A 14,760-nucleotide genomic window follows, 5' to 3' on the forward strand; every position below is an offset into this window, starting at 1 on the left:
AGGGCTGAAACAGGCCTGCGGACCGGCTGAAACAAGCCAAATAAGTGTAAACGGCTGAAAATAGGCCAACTTTACTGCAAGAGATAGCAGGATCCGAACCAGTGGCGCTAGCAGGACGGGACATTCCCTGCCGCCATCAGCCGGATTTGGATCAGCGGCGCTAGCAGGACGGGACATTCCCTGCCGCCGATAGGCTGAAACACGCCACATAGCTGCGAGCTGCGAGCCAACATACGAGTGTAGTGCACCAGAACAGAGAAAACTACGTCAACTCCAAGTATCCTGAGAGGCTACAACGCAGCCACCCACCTAGAAAAACAGATATTATATCACATTGCAGGGATTACCACCCTGGTGTGATGGCTAAACAATAGATTTATGAGCAAAGATTGGCAAACAAGTTGTTGTGTTGTGATAAAACTAAAAATAGAACAGGCTTGGATTTATTGTGTATTGTGATAACAACTAAAAATAGAACAGGGTTGGTAAACAAACTCTGTTATGTAATTGTGATAAGGACAAAAATAGAAGCTAGATGTAATATAACAAAGACCCTGATACACAATCTAATCACCTCAAGCCTACAGCACAACAACAATACACCCCTTATTCCAGAGGAAAGGGAGGAGCCCACTCTCCACTGAAGGCAAATACAATCAAGGTGATATAATAGATAAGCCTAGGATTAAGGAGAAAAGGCACCATTACCTCATCACACAGTTACCTCAAACCCATAGCACTCCCCCCTTCCTCACAGGGGGAACGGACGGATTTACCCCCGTCCCCTCACGCGCTTCCCCCCTCCTACCCACACTAGACTAAGTCCGTCCACGGTGTGGAGCTAGCAACCGGGAACACAGAGCGCCATTCACAGGTAGCGCAACGGAGTGCGGAAATATCATAAAATTCAACGGACAGAGCGGACCAATGAGAGAGCGAGTTGAGGGATAAGTGCGCGTTTTCCCCCTTGTGCGCGGATTTGACGGTGCGTACGCGCGTTGCAAGGACAGGAGATTTCACGCACACACACACACACCGGAGCGGAGCTACTCCATAGCATCTTAAAGGGATATTTTTAGAAAATAAAGAATTACAAGCTCCCTCCTCCTAGCTATAGTGTGATAAAGGAAAACCCAATCAGTTCCTGACAGCAGTTCAGACCCTCAACATCTATCTACCCCTACCAGCCTACTCTACAACCTCAGAATCCAACTAGTGATAAGTACAGCTAAGTTATACCTTTGTAACTAAACTACCAACCTAGTGATAAAAACAGTGTTGGCTGTTAGGCTAGAAAGCCTCAAGTGACAAACCATTCATTTTATTACTGTATAACTTTGTGTCCCGCCGTTGAACCGTTGACCCGATGGAACAGCCGCAAGCTCCAGGAGGCGACCAAGCCCCAGGATGGCTCCAGGATGACCCTCAGCCGGCTCCAGCCGAGTACCGCAAGCTGATGCTGAGTAACCTGCCGGAGTATAGAGGACCGCCCAAGCAATCCTGGAGTTCACATATCCGCAGACTCGAGATGTCATGGGCGGCTTACCGCGTGCCACCCCATGACTCCCTCAACCGCCGCAACGCCCTTTTACTGTCACTGGTAGGGCAAGCGGCGGAAATGGCGTCCCATCTGTTTGGCGAGGCAGGCCAAGCCTTGACCTACGAACAGGTCAAGGCCGAGTGTGAAATGCTATTTCGTCCTGCTTTTGAATCCCAAACGCTTAAACAAGCGTTTAGGGATTACAAGCAACACTCGACAGAACCTATACAGGCATACATATCAACTAAGTGTGCCTTGTATAGGGACGCCTACAGCCATGAGGATCTCGAGTTGTTGGTGGACGAATTAAATCGTGGCATTCATATCGCTAATGTAAAACGCATCATGATGGGACATGAAATTACGAGTGTACCTGAGTACACTCGTAAGGCCATGTTTACCGTCACCATGATTACCAAGCAGCTGAAGGAAGGTGTGTGCCTAGTGGACTCTACCGACGGGCTGACTGGATCTGCCAGTATCCAGTTGCCCCAATATGATGATTCGGAGCCAATGGAGATTGGCGCCTTGGCTCCGGGTCTCCACCAGATGGGGAAGGTCGCTCCAGATGACAAGGTTCCAGGTCGCTGCTTCCGCTGCCAGGGGAGAGGCCACCGAGCTCGAGACTGCCCGACGCCTGTGGAAGTTAGCCTAGAGGAGAGACGCGCCCAGCCACGCCGTGACCGTTCTGCCAAGTGCGAGCGTTGCCACTATGACGGTCACACGGCGGCCGATTGTAGAGCTGACTGGGCCCAGGTAGCCAGCCGCAGGCGCACCGCCGATAAGGGTGCCCCTCCAGGGAAGCCCAGCAGAGTGGCCCACATGGAAGGGAGCGCGCCCCCAGCACCACCGCAGCAAGCAGCCGCCCCCAAAGCTGCGGACCAAGCCGATGGGATGCCGCAGTTTGGGACCGTCCCAGCTAGGATCAACGTACTGGGCGGCGCGGCTGAACCCAACCGGGTTGGCCTGGGCTTCAGTCTCAACCACCTGGGGCCGGAGCTGGTGCAACCCAACAACATCACCGAGCCAGAAGTTCTGAGGCCCCAGCCTTTTAGCCTCAACATGATGGAACCTGCCCGACTGAGCCTACCCAGCAAGAGTGGAGGGGCGCTACCCAGCGTCCCTGAGACGGTGTACGGGGAGGCCCTGGCGGCCGCTGAAGGAGAGAGGCAGGAGGCGCTAGCCAGCGCATCAGCATTGATGTATGGGGCGCCACCCGGCGCCGCCACCCGTGATGACGGGGGGGTGCTATCCAGCGCCTCCCACCTGGTGCCTGGGGCGACAACCGTCGCCGCCACCAAGATACCTGGATCCTGGAACGAGCCAGCCTCCAACCTGGTGCCTGGGGCGACAACCGTCGCCGCCACCGAGAGACCTGGGTCCTGGAACGAGCCAGCAGTCCCAGAGGAAGGGGTGACACCCGTCACCCCCAGCCAGCCAGCGCCACCAGCCTGCAGGGAGAGCCCAGCTACATGCCATCCAGAGCCCCCTGCCAGCCGAAGGAACCCAGCTGCCCAACACCAGGATAAGTTAAATTTGATAAATGTGTTGTATCCGAGCCATTGTAAAACCCCAGCCTTGCCTGTGCCCCCTGCACCAGAGGCTGGGGAGATTGAAATTTGGGAAAATAAGGACTTGCCTATGCCACATGCACCTGAGTTCCTAGGGCAGGGGAGGGACGTGAGTAAGGGCGAGCCTGTGCCACATGCACTTCAGCCCCATGCCACTGGGCATGCCTTGGACAAGGGAAGGGGCCACTTGGGGCTAGGGGAGCCGACACCCAGGCAAGTGCCAGTCGCTTGCCAGTCTGTCATTGGGGAGGGTATCGGGGTGCCCCGGCCGCACAAAGATAACGCTCAATGGAAACTTGTATCTAGCCAGGAGCAGCCCAGCCGTGTCCAGCCACAAGAAGCAGCAGTGACCCGAGCTGAAGATCCCCAACCGCGTGTGCGAGGTAGATGGCTGCCTGGAAGCTTCTCCCACTGGTGGATGGTCCTGTGGGGCCTCCTGCTGGCAGCCGTGTGGCCTACAACCAGCTACGTCCTGGTGGGATGGGACTGTGCCAACCCCACCCACGTCACAGCTTACAATAAAGAAAAGATGTGCAACACGGAGCCTCTACACCAGGAGGTGCCCCTGGGCCATGAAGTACACGTCCTGCAGCAAGTCAAGGTGAGGGAAACCACCGGGTACAGTTGCCAGCTCACCGTGTCCCAGTGGACATTCAGGTGTGGGGTATGGGGTCACCTCAAAGTGACCTCGGTCCCCACCCTCATGAGGCCAACCAAGATAGATCCAGAAATGTGCCGAGACCTGGCCAGGAACCGAGTCTACACGCTGCCAGGCAAGACCCAGCCACTGACGTTCCAGCTGAACCATCCCCTGTTCTTCACCCTCGATATGGTGGGCGCCCTCGTCAACAGCCCCGAGGGGGTGGGTTGCGAAGGGGAGGACGTCCACTTCGAGGGCCAGCTGTACCGCAATGAATTAGTGCTCCAGGAGCGACGGCTGCTGGTCAAGGAAGAGACCTACGTAGTAGAGGATGGACGGGTGGAGTCCCAATCTGACCACCTGACCCTGGAGTGTCCCCATTCTGAGCTGTCTTGCATCACTGGGGAAGCAACCTACGTGTGGGACCACCTGGGGAGAGATTGCCCCTTGAGGCTGATCCGCAGCCTCCAGCCTAGCCTAGTGATGGATGCATACCTGGTTGACCATCAAGCCCAGTTTTTCATCAACATGACCAACCCCACCTCGATCGTGAACTGCGACTTCGAGGCCCATGCCACCAACCATCCAGCATTGTTCGTGGCAGCTGACCCAGCCGCGGCTGCGCTACCCAGAGTGTCGGCCAGGGATGTTGACGTCCCCCTACAGGCCCAGATACATGCAGGTTATATTGGGTTTACCCTGGAGACGCGCATGAAGAGCACAGCAGCAGAAGAAGTAGCGGCCAACTGCTGGAAGCTCCAGCAACTAGACCCGGCCCACCCGGTGCGTGTCCAGGGGAGCACGTTCTCGGTACTGAGGGGAGATGTCCTGCTTCAGCTGACCTGCCAACGCAACAAATATGTTGTCCGCGAACACAAGGAGTGTTGGGACAAAGTGCCAGTAGAGCCCACAGGATTTGTAGACGCCGTGACACGAGTGTATAGCGGCCACGCCACCAAGATTCCCTGCTCCTCCACATACCCCATGATATGTTAACCCCCACTCCTAAGAAGAGGCCACCCCCACTGGATACGCCTAAGCAATTGCTGACAGAGCCCTTGGATGACTTCAGTTCAGGGGGCTTGTATTCGCAGGCTGAGTTGAACGACTGGCAGCAACTGCTGGCGTTCCCAGCATATAAGAGCGCCATGCTGACCGGCCTGTCCTATGGCTCCTGCGTTCAGCAAGGCAGCTGTTCGGCCACAGGAGACCATGGGATAGTGTCCTACAACATCGACCGACTGGCGGAGGAAGGAGAGGCCGCCCTGGATGTCTGGGCTGGATTCAGACAAGCTATCCACGAGTGGGGAGATGGCGCAGCCATACTGTGCTTGCTGTTGTTGATCCTCAAACTGCTGGGGGACCTAACCATCATTTCTCTGGCAGCAGCACAAGGAGGCGTCCGAGCAGCCATGAATGCGATGTCACAAGTGTTCCTGTACCATCCAACTTTGTATAGGAAGGCTCTGGCTAGAGCCAGGCTCACCCATGCCAAGTCTCGGGACTTTTCAGTAGACTGGGATGCCATCCCCATCGGCCGGGAAGCAGCCGAGGAAATGGTGTCCATGCAATCAGCCGATAGCAGGCATGACCGCCCAGGTAGGCCAGGACCGCCTTCTGGCAGACCCCGCGGCCCCTCAGGAGGGCAGGCCGCTGCCCAGACGGTCAACTTGGCAGCCAGTGCCCCAGCCGCTGCCAACAACAACCAGCATGCCCCACTGCTGACTGTCCCAGCAACAACTGTGCCACCTGCCAACCTGACACCTGCCGGCGCTGAACAACGCGTCCAACCAAAGCCAGCCTCTGCCTTCTATCCCACGTTGGGAGCCCACCAACCCTGAGAAACACTCACCACTAGGATTCCATTGAATCATTATCGTTTGTACATATCTTAGCCCTAAGGAGCGGACCGAAGGCCTCAACCACTGTCGGAAGTCTGGTAGGGAAACCCTCTCCCAGCCTTCCGAGGGGAGAGTTGTGGTATTCGGCAACCGTGAGCCATGCCTATGGCACCCCTGACCGGGGTTCGGTGGAGGGTCAATGGCCCTCCCCCGAGTCCTGGGGAAGGGGTCTGACGACCCCCTCCCTATGCCTAAAATTAATGATTGAATCTGTCATGTTTTATTATGGTTAACTGTATTCTTAATTCCCCCCACCCTTTCCAGGGATGGGGGATCATTATTGCCCAAACTGACTATTATATATGTATTATAATGCTTTTATGTTATGATTATTTATTCCTATCCATGTAGTTATTGTTTGTTGTATATAGCTTTAGTATCCTTTAAACCTTCAATAAAGTGACAACTGAAATAGATGTTGATTATTATCTAGTGAATGCTAGAGAAGCGTAGCTTCTCTATAGTAAGGTGTCCACGTCTGTCACACTGCCGTAATCTAGTTGAACTCCAGTGTCTGCCATTTATCCTCGGCGGATACCACAATAATACTCTTTCCACTCCAAAACGCTTTTAAACGTTTCTAGACGGTAAATGTTGGTACTAGAAGTTTTGAAAATGGTTATTGGTCATTTAACATGAATTAAACCAAAAATATGTTTTAAAAAGTTGATTCCTACGTAATTGATGATGTATTTACCCTGAAAATAGGCAAAAAACGGCTAAACAGCTGAGCCGCCAGCCGTTACTTTTCCAACTTTTTGTTCGATTTAGGGAAAAAAGACCTACCAAGGATTACTCATTTAAAAGTTCAGATCGAAGTTCGAATTCTAAGTGCCACTTGCTCACTGGTTACGAGATGGTTGCATTAAAAACCCCCCTCTTTATTATTCAAGACGGCTTTCTTAGGTATTCCACATAATTTAGTAAAATAGAAATGCTATTAATTCAATATTTATTATCAATTTTACAAAGCATTATAACTAACATCATATTTAAGATAAAAAATTTAGTTTTTAGAGCTTGCAAGAACGCCTATTCTGTTTATATTTTTTTTTTTTTTGGGGGGGGGGTCAAAAGTTTTTGTTAGGGGCGGGGGAGTAATCTTAATTTCAAACAAAATTTTAATGATATATAGCTTTCAAAGAAAACTAAACCGCGGCGCAACTCCAGCCGTTGCCAACAGTATTTTTTAAGGATGACTGCCGAGCCCAAAACTTTAAAATAAATAAAAAATAGAATTATTATACTATTATTATTTTTATTACAAAAAAGTTACATTTTTATCAATTAATTAAACTAAAATACTAAAATTAACAATTTTTATAATAAAAATTAATGATATTTTAAACAAGCTGGATGACAACATCCATAAGTAGCGAAATACTAAAAAATGAGATTTATTAATGTTCAGTGATATCTAGATTACGCTTCTAACCTGATTTTTCGTCAAATCTTAAAAGGAACATTATTAGCAGATGATAGTATTGTTTACTTTCGACAGTGGATGTATGAAATGAAAAAAAAACATGCGTTCGTAATGAAATGTGTACACAATTTCAACCAATGAGATTTAATGTAGGTTCCGATGGGATTCGCCTATTGGCTCAATCAGACATTACTTCTCTTGTCTTACTAACTTTATTGTTCATGAACACTGATCAGTGGTTATAAAAAAAAAAAGGAAGAAAGGACATAAGAATAGAAGATAAAAAATTGATGATCACAAAACCTAAATAAATCTTTTAGATATCTTTTGTTTAATGACCAACGGACCGACAAACATTGTATGTTGGATGTTCTTTGATAAATCCGCGTTTTATCTTAAATAACATCCAAAAAACACATATCCTCCATAGCATTACGGACTGACGGAAGGACACACATTTCAAATTATAGATTAGCTTCGCTACGGAAAAAGGACTAAAACAGTCTTTAATTTTCACATTTGTCCTCAGTTTTATTGGTTACTTTATTTTTGAACAATAGCGGCTACGCCCCTAGAGGCCTCTAGGGTGGAGAGTGGTTGACCCTTCTCCCATTTTCAATTTTGTTTAAAAAAAAATAAAAAAATTAGAGGGGGGGGGCGGCCTATAACCCTTCCCATAAACAAAGAAAAGCTACAACGTAAAGAAGAAGCATATCAGTTCAGCGGTTAGCGAGATCCTTTGGTACAGACAGACCGATATCCTGCTACTTTTACAAATAGGTTACATTATTCGATTTTATACAATTACTTAAGTACAAAATTAAAAATAATAACAATATATCATTTACACCTATTCTTACATAGATCTACCAAAACAGGTTTGCTTAGATATAGATTACCCAAATTACAGTGTTTTGTTCAATAAAATTAAAAGTATTGGCTAATTTAACCCACTTACCCCTGACATAAATTATTCATCTCATTTTCTTCATTTGCGTTGGAGTGTAATATATGAAGAAAAGAAAACATATTTTTAAATATTAAAGGAACATTCCAATTTACAAGGTTAATGTTTTGACCAAGACTCAGCAGCCGCGCCTGAACCTAGAATAAGCCTCAAATTTAAACCCTTTTGTGTGCTAAAAAAATAAATGGATCATTGGATTGTATGTTTAGAAATAGGTTCAGATATCCAGCTAAATTTTAGATTTATAAAATGACATTTCACTGTGGCTTACACGCGGCTGACGCGCGGCTGCCGAGCTCAGTTTTCGAGAATTTTAAACGCAGCTAGCTCCCAAACGACTGGCAGCACAGTCACAGAAGTATTAATTCTTTATTTATCTATTAAAACACAATTCTTGAAATTCTTAAGGAATAAATATTTCTAATTTTTTATATACCTTTCAATTCCAGTTCTATTGATGTGCGTACGGCAAATGTACTGAAAGCCGTTTGGTAGCTATATGCATTTAAAGCTATAATAATAAGGTTAGAGGTGGATTCTTAAAAAATATGATAGCTGAATCCAAATCACTAATAAAAATTTTATAAAAAATCCGCTAAAATCGTAAAAAAAATCGACAAATATTAAATAATTTCATAGAAGGGTTATTAACATAATTTTTGTAGATTTTTTATGTGAATTTGAAGAATTTGCAGCAATGCAGCGACCCTAATATCTTTAAGAATCCACCTCAAATCCAGATTAAACAGTTCCATAGGAGAGAAACTTCTCTTCTTCTTGCTCTTTCTCATCTAGGATTTCTGCTTGCACCAATCTAAAATTAATTCAAATCAGGGATCGAAGGGGATAAGACAATAGCCGACAAATTAATGTACATCCCCAATGATGACACACAAATAACCCCTTTTGTAAATTAAAATTAATAGTTGAAACTTTTGAATACTCAACCTAATGAACCAACCAATCAAAATTTACTAAAGTCCACAAAGTTGTTAAGCCAACCAATAAGAAAATGTTATTATAAAACTTTGGGAAATAGTGTAATAAACAGCCCATTGTCTCCTCCCTCCTTGATTCAATATTGTTGTACCTTGCTATTTTCTCCTCTTGTTTCCATTTTAATCTATCCAAATTCTTCTTTGTCCGTAAAAATCTAAACATTTCAAAAATTTGAAGATTGATAGATACAAGAATTAGATAGATTTATTAATATTAAGAAACACAGGAAAATTAATTTTTAGATGGATGCATGTATTGATAAATAAGTGTATAAATTAATGGATGGATGGATGGATGGTTGAATGGATGGATGGATGGATGGATGGATAGATGGATGGATAGATGGATGGATGGATGGATGGATGGATGGATGGATGGATGGATGGATGGATGGATGGATGGATGGATGGATGGATGGATGGATGGATGGATGGATGGATGGATGGATGGATAGATGGATGGATGGATGGTTGGATGGATGGATGGATGGATGGATGGACGTATGGATGGATGGATGGATGGATGGATGGATGGATGGATTAATGGATGGATTAATGGATGGATTAATGGATGAATGGATGGATAAATGGATGGATGGATGGATGGATGGATGGATGGATGGATGGATGGATGGATGGATGGATGGATGGATGGATGGATGGATGGATGGATGGATGGATAAATGGATAGATGGGTGGATGGATGGTAGAATTGATAGATGGACGGTTTGATGGATGGATGGATTGGTAAATAACTTGTAATACTCATAGTAATACCATAACTATTTATATAATATGCGTAAAATATTGGTAGATAGATGGAAAAATATATAGATGGACAGATCTATAAATGGATAGATAGATAAATAACCTGTAATGTTTATGGCAAAATCATAACTGTATATAAATAAATAGCTATATGGATTAAGGATAGGTACGTAGATAGATGGATAAATAAATAAATACCTTGTAATATTCATGACAATATCATGACTGAAGATACAAATCACAGAATGAAAACTGAAATAAGATAAGATTAGATTTAATAAAATGGATTAGACAATAAACTGAAATACACCCACAATGATGGTGAACAAAATTATTGTAGATAATTTTTTTTTGGCATAAAGATTTGGCATTAATCATACATGAAGGTTTGTGCAACCCTAGTTGGTAACCAACGAATGAGGGAACGTGCTTTGAAAACTTTGGGGGCTAGTATAAGTTACAGTCCAATTTTCATGATTGATTAAATTGCGGTTAAGCCCACAGTATCAATGAGAGTGTAAGGCAGTAAAACCTTAAAATAACAAACACAAAAACCGTACTTTTTATAAAACAATGATTCTTAAAAATTTTATTTTTGTATTCTTATTTTAAGTGAAGCTAGGTTAAAGGTAAAGTGGATTGGTTTTTGTGGTCCATTATAAAGAAAATGCTCACCTTATTCTACTTAGACTTCCATAGTTACAGGCCAAGATATCCTAAAATAAATTATTTTAGTCGTCTAAAAATCAAGGCATATTTCTACTAGTGCCTAAAAAATACTAGATCAGATTCTTCATGCCCTTTTTAGGCCTTTTGTAATACGATTACAAAAGGCCGTTGACAGATATACCTGGAACTAAGAGTACCTGGTACCTGGAGCATCCTGTTGACAGGTAAACCTGGCACCAGAAGTTCCTGGTACCTGGAGCATACTGTTGACAGGTATACGTGGCACAAGAAGTTTCTGGTATTCGGAGCATCCTGTTGACAGGTATATCTGGCACCCGCACCAGAAGTCCCTGGTACCTGGGTCGTTCTTATTCAAAGGCCAAAAAACCCATATTTTAAGATAAAAATAGAGACCCCTACCTTGATTTGCACTACTTCATTAATTATTTTGGTTTTTTAAACTTAAGAAAGGTGTTTGATAGTTGGCTTATAAACTTAGCCGTTTCTAAGTTTAATTAATCCAGGTATAGGTGGAATAAAAGATCCAAAAAGGTCCGAATCATACCTTGTGGTAAAAGCTCTTTCTTGAAATTATACAGGTTCAGTTATATAAAGAAAAGTCGGCATCCTGCCGTTGAGATGTCTATCTATCTATCTATCTAGACCTAACCACCTCATGCTAGAAACGCGTAAAATGGTTCCTACTGCCCTTATGTCAGGCAGGTGACATTAATATGGAGGGATTCCTTGGCCCATAATCAGGCACAACTTATTTTTACACATAGTTAGGAATTTAAGGCAAATGTGGTGCAATAAAGCGTGGTTAATATTACCTTAACTAACTGAGATTGGGGCTTCCTTTCACATTTCTCATATTGAGTCTCCTTCTCCTCTGATTCCAGAATACACTCCTCAGCAAGGCATATAGTTGTCACACTAGATAGATAGTTAGTTAGTTAGTTAGTTAGATAGACAGATAGATATAGATACTAAGATAGTTAGATAGATAGATAGATATATATGTAGATAGTTATATTCCAGTATACACTCCTCAGCAAGGCATATAGTTGTCACACTAGATAGATAGTTATTCAGTTAGATAGATAGATAGATATAGATACTAAGATAGTTAGATAGATAGATAGTTAGATTCTAGTATACACTCCTCAGCAAGGCATATAGTTGTCATACTAGATAGATAGATAGTTAGATAGATAGATAGTTAGATAGATATATAGATATATAAATAGATAGAATGATAGATAGATAGATAGATAGATAGATAGATAGATAGATAGATAGATAGATAGATAGATAGATAGATAGATAGATAGATAGCTAGATAGATAGATAGCTAGATAGATAGCTAGATAGATAGATAAATAGATAGATAAATAAAAAGATAGATAGATAGATAGAGAGAGATAGATAAATAGATAGATAGAAAGATAGATAGTTAGATACTAAGATAGTTAGATAGATATATAGATAGTTAGATGGAAAGATAGTTAGATAGTAAGGTAGATAGATAGTCAGGAATAAGGAATACATGTTTATATTTCTCAATTACACAGCGTTTTGTTTTACTAACCATTCCTATGAAAATAGCGCAGCTTTTTTTATAAACTGCGAACCAAAAAAATAGGCAAATCTGAATTTGCAGAATAACAGCTTTAATATTCATTTAGGATGATTCTACTGTAAATATAAAATGTAGATGCATCTTTTGGTTACAAACTTCCACCGTTTATTTTTTATTAATCAGCACCAATGAAGCACAAGGTCTCAAAAACAGCATTTTGGGTAAAAACTGGTGAACCAAAAAGATATGCAAATCCAAAACAAATCAATGGAAAAACGATTTTTTTTTCACTTTTCTCTTTTTTTAAAGATTGATTCTGATCAATTAACAATTTTTTAAGGGATTTGAAGATGCCATTGTGAAAATCGGATTTGCCTTTTTTTTTGTTTGCGGTTTAAATGTAAAATGTAATTACGTTTGTACTAACCTATTTTGCATAGCAGTAGCATATTGTTTCTCCTCCTTGGGCATGATTCCAAATAAAGCACAGCAGCGCATATTTTCCAATTTCTCTTGGTCAGAAAACTTTGCTATGCCTAAAATAATGGATATATTATTACTTGGACGTTGCACCAGATTTTCATGTACTCTGATAAAGCTATACTTGCAGCTGGCTGGCTATATGTCTGTCTTTGTACCGGTTTATCTGATCATCTGTCAGTTTGACTTCCCTCTACTATCTATCTATCTATGTATAATGTAAATATACCTATCTATCTACCTACCTACAGTGCCAGGAAATGTAAGTATAGCTGTATACATTCCCTCTACTATCTATCTATATATCTATCTACCTACCTACAGTGCCAGGAGATGTTATTATAGGTGTACACAGTCCCTCTACTATATATCTATCTATTTATCTATCTACCTACCTTCAGTGCCAGGAGATGTGATTATAGCTGTACACAGTCCCTCTACTATATATCTATCTATGTATAATGTAAATATACCTATCTATCTACCTACCTACAGTGCCAGGAGATGTGATTATAGCTGTATACATTCCCTCTACTATCTATCTATCTATTATCTATCTACCTACCTACAGTGCCAGGAGATGTGATTATAGCTGTATACATTCCCTCTACTATATATCTATCTATTTATCTATCTACCTACTTACAGTGCCAGAAGATGTGATTTTAGCTATATACAGTCCCTCTACTATCTATCTATCTATGTATAATGTAAATATACCTATCTATCTACCTACCTACAGTGCCAGGAGATGTTATTATAGCTGTATACATTCCCTCTACTATGACTTTAGCCCTAAAACATTCAAAAGAATAGGCAGTGTAGATCTAGATGGTCAAACTGGCCTCATAATCCGACAAACTAAGTGGGAAATTCAATTGTCTGTCTGTTTATACTATTCAGTCCAATAGTACCAGCGACAGTTTTCCCGAAAGCCAACTCTATCCCAAGAAATTCAGCTATTCAAAGCTGACTTGTATTTATCCCAATGAGCTTTATCTAAATAAATTCGGCTGTTTAAAAGTTGACTTAGTGTTTGAACGAGAAAAAAAATACTGCCCTTCGGTGACAAAATATTTACACTTTATCACCAATAACATGGTTTGTTTAATCCCATTGGCTGTTTTATATAGTATGTATCTAAATTATATCTATATTAAAACCTCATGAAACGCACAAAATAAGTAAGAATTACAAGATCTTTCTTTCTTTGCTTAATTGACAAAAAACTTTAATTTACTTTACTTGCTTAGAAGTGTTTTTAAAAAGCCAAAATTTACAAACTTTGATGTAAGATACTTATTACAATAGATACATAGTATAGATTGATATACATATAACTACCTGCCCCCCAAGGACCTTTTAGCAATTTGTTTTCTGCTACATGGTTGTATTGATATTCTCGGCACTATTGGTTGATTTTCAAATACCCAATTGAGAGTCGGCATAAGGTCCTTGGGATGGGGACAAACATATATTTAACCCCTTCCCCTTCTAGTACCTTACTTTAATCTTATTACTTCTCTGACACATTGGAACAAAATCGTTCTTGTTTTTTCTGGTAATATTTAAATGTCTGAAGAAAATTAGGTCCTTAAGATAAAAAAAAATCCTGGATAATCCCAGATAAGCTTTTTCTTACAAAATTGTCTTTTCACCTTAATTTTACATCATTTAAATCTTTGAAAGCGAACCTCTTCTATAATTACGGTTGGTCTTTCTATCCGTCATTAATAAATAGCTGTTATCATATCAATTTCAAATTTTGTAAAATGATTCCTGTAATAGTTAGGTACGATTTAGAAAGCGAAGCAACTATAAAATCGGAACTACAAAATCCGTACGTCCCTTTAAAAATAATGATTTTTAACTTTTTTGACAACAATGTTTTGTATGATGTAATTATTCTATTCATTTGATGTCTATGACAACAAGATACAGTTGTATAAGAAAAGCAATAATATGCAAAATTTTACCTGCCAGGAATATGAAACTGGAGTTTTGAGGAGAACATTTCTGTTTTCTTTTTCACCTCCAAATTTTTAGGTTTTACAGTTTCCCAAGGGGCATCAGTTCGAACCACAACACAGTAACTAAATAGATAGATAGGTAAGATAGATGAAAATAGAGATAGATAAAAATTAATGTAGATGAAAATAGAGAAGGATAGAAATAGAGATAGTTGAAAAAAATACTAACATATAAGATTACAAAAAGA

General features: G+C 42.1%; 1 protein-coding gene across 1 annotated transcript in view; it reads right to left on the reverse strand.

Moving 5' to 3' along the window:
- Positions 1–7,612: 7,612 nt before the first annotated feature.
- The window catches only part of LOC145331287 (uncharacterized), a 48,107-nt gene continuing 40,959 nt past the window's right edge, over positions 7,613–14,760 (reverse strand). The window contains exons 22-29 of the mRNA XM_080175905.1: positions 14,519–14,635; positions 13,279–13,337; positions 12,490–12,598; positions 11,314–11,416; positions 10,487–10,527; positions 10,010–10,063; positions 9,136–9,198; positions 7,613–8,859 (exon numbers count right to left, since the gene is read on the reverse strand). Coding sequence (XP_080032031.1) covers positions 8,787–8,859; positions 9,136–9,198; positions 10,010–10,063; positions 10,487–10,527; positions 11,314–11,416; positions 12,490–12,598; positions 13,279–13,337; positions 14,519–14,635 — 619 coding nt within the window. The 3' untranslated portion in view covers positions 7,613–8,786. The remainder of the gene's footprint in view (positions 8,860–9,135; positions 9,199–10,009; positions 10,064–10,486; positions 10,528–11,313; positions 11,417–12,489; positions 12,599–13,278; positions 13,338–14,518; positions 14,636–14,760) is intronic.

This window comes from Acartia tonsa, chromosome 11 (assembly GCF_053477335.1).
Source record: "Acartia tonsa isolate MP-2025a chromosome 11, ASM5347733v1, whole genome shotgun sequence".
In the NCBI taxonomy this organism is placed as follows: Eukaryota; Metazoa; Arthropoda; class Copepoda; order Calanoida; family Acartiidae; genus Acartia; species Acartia tonsa.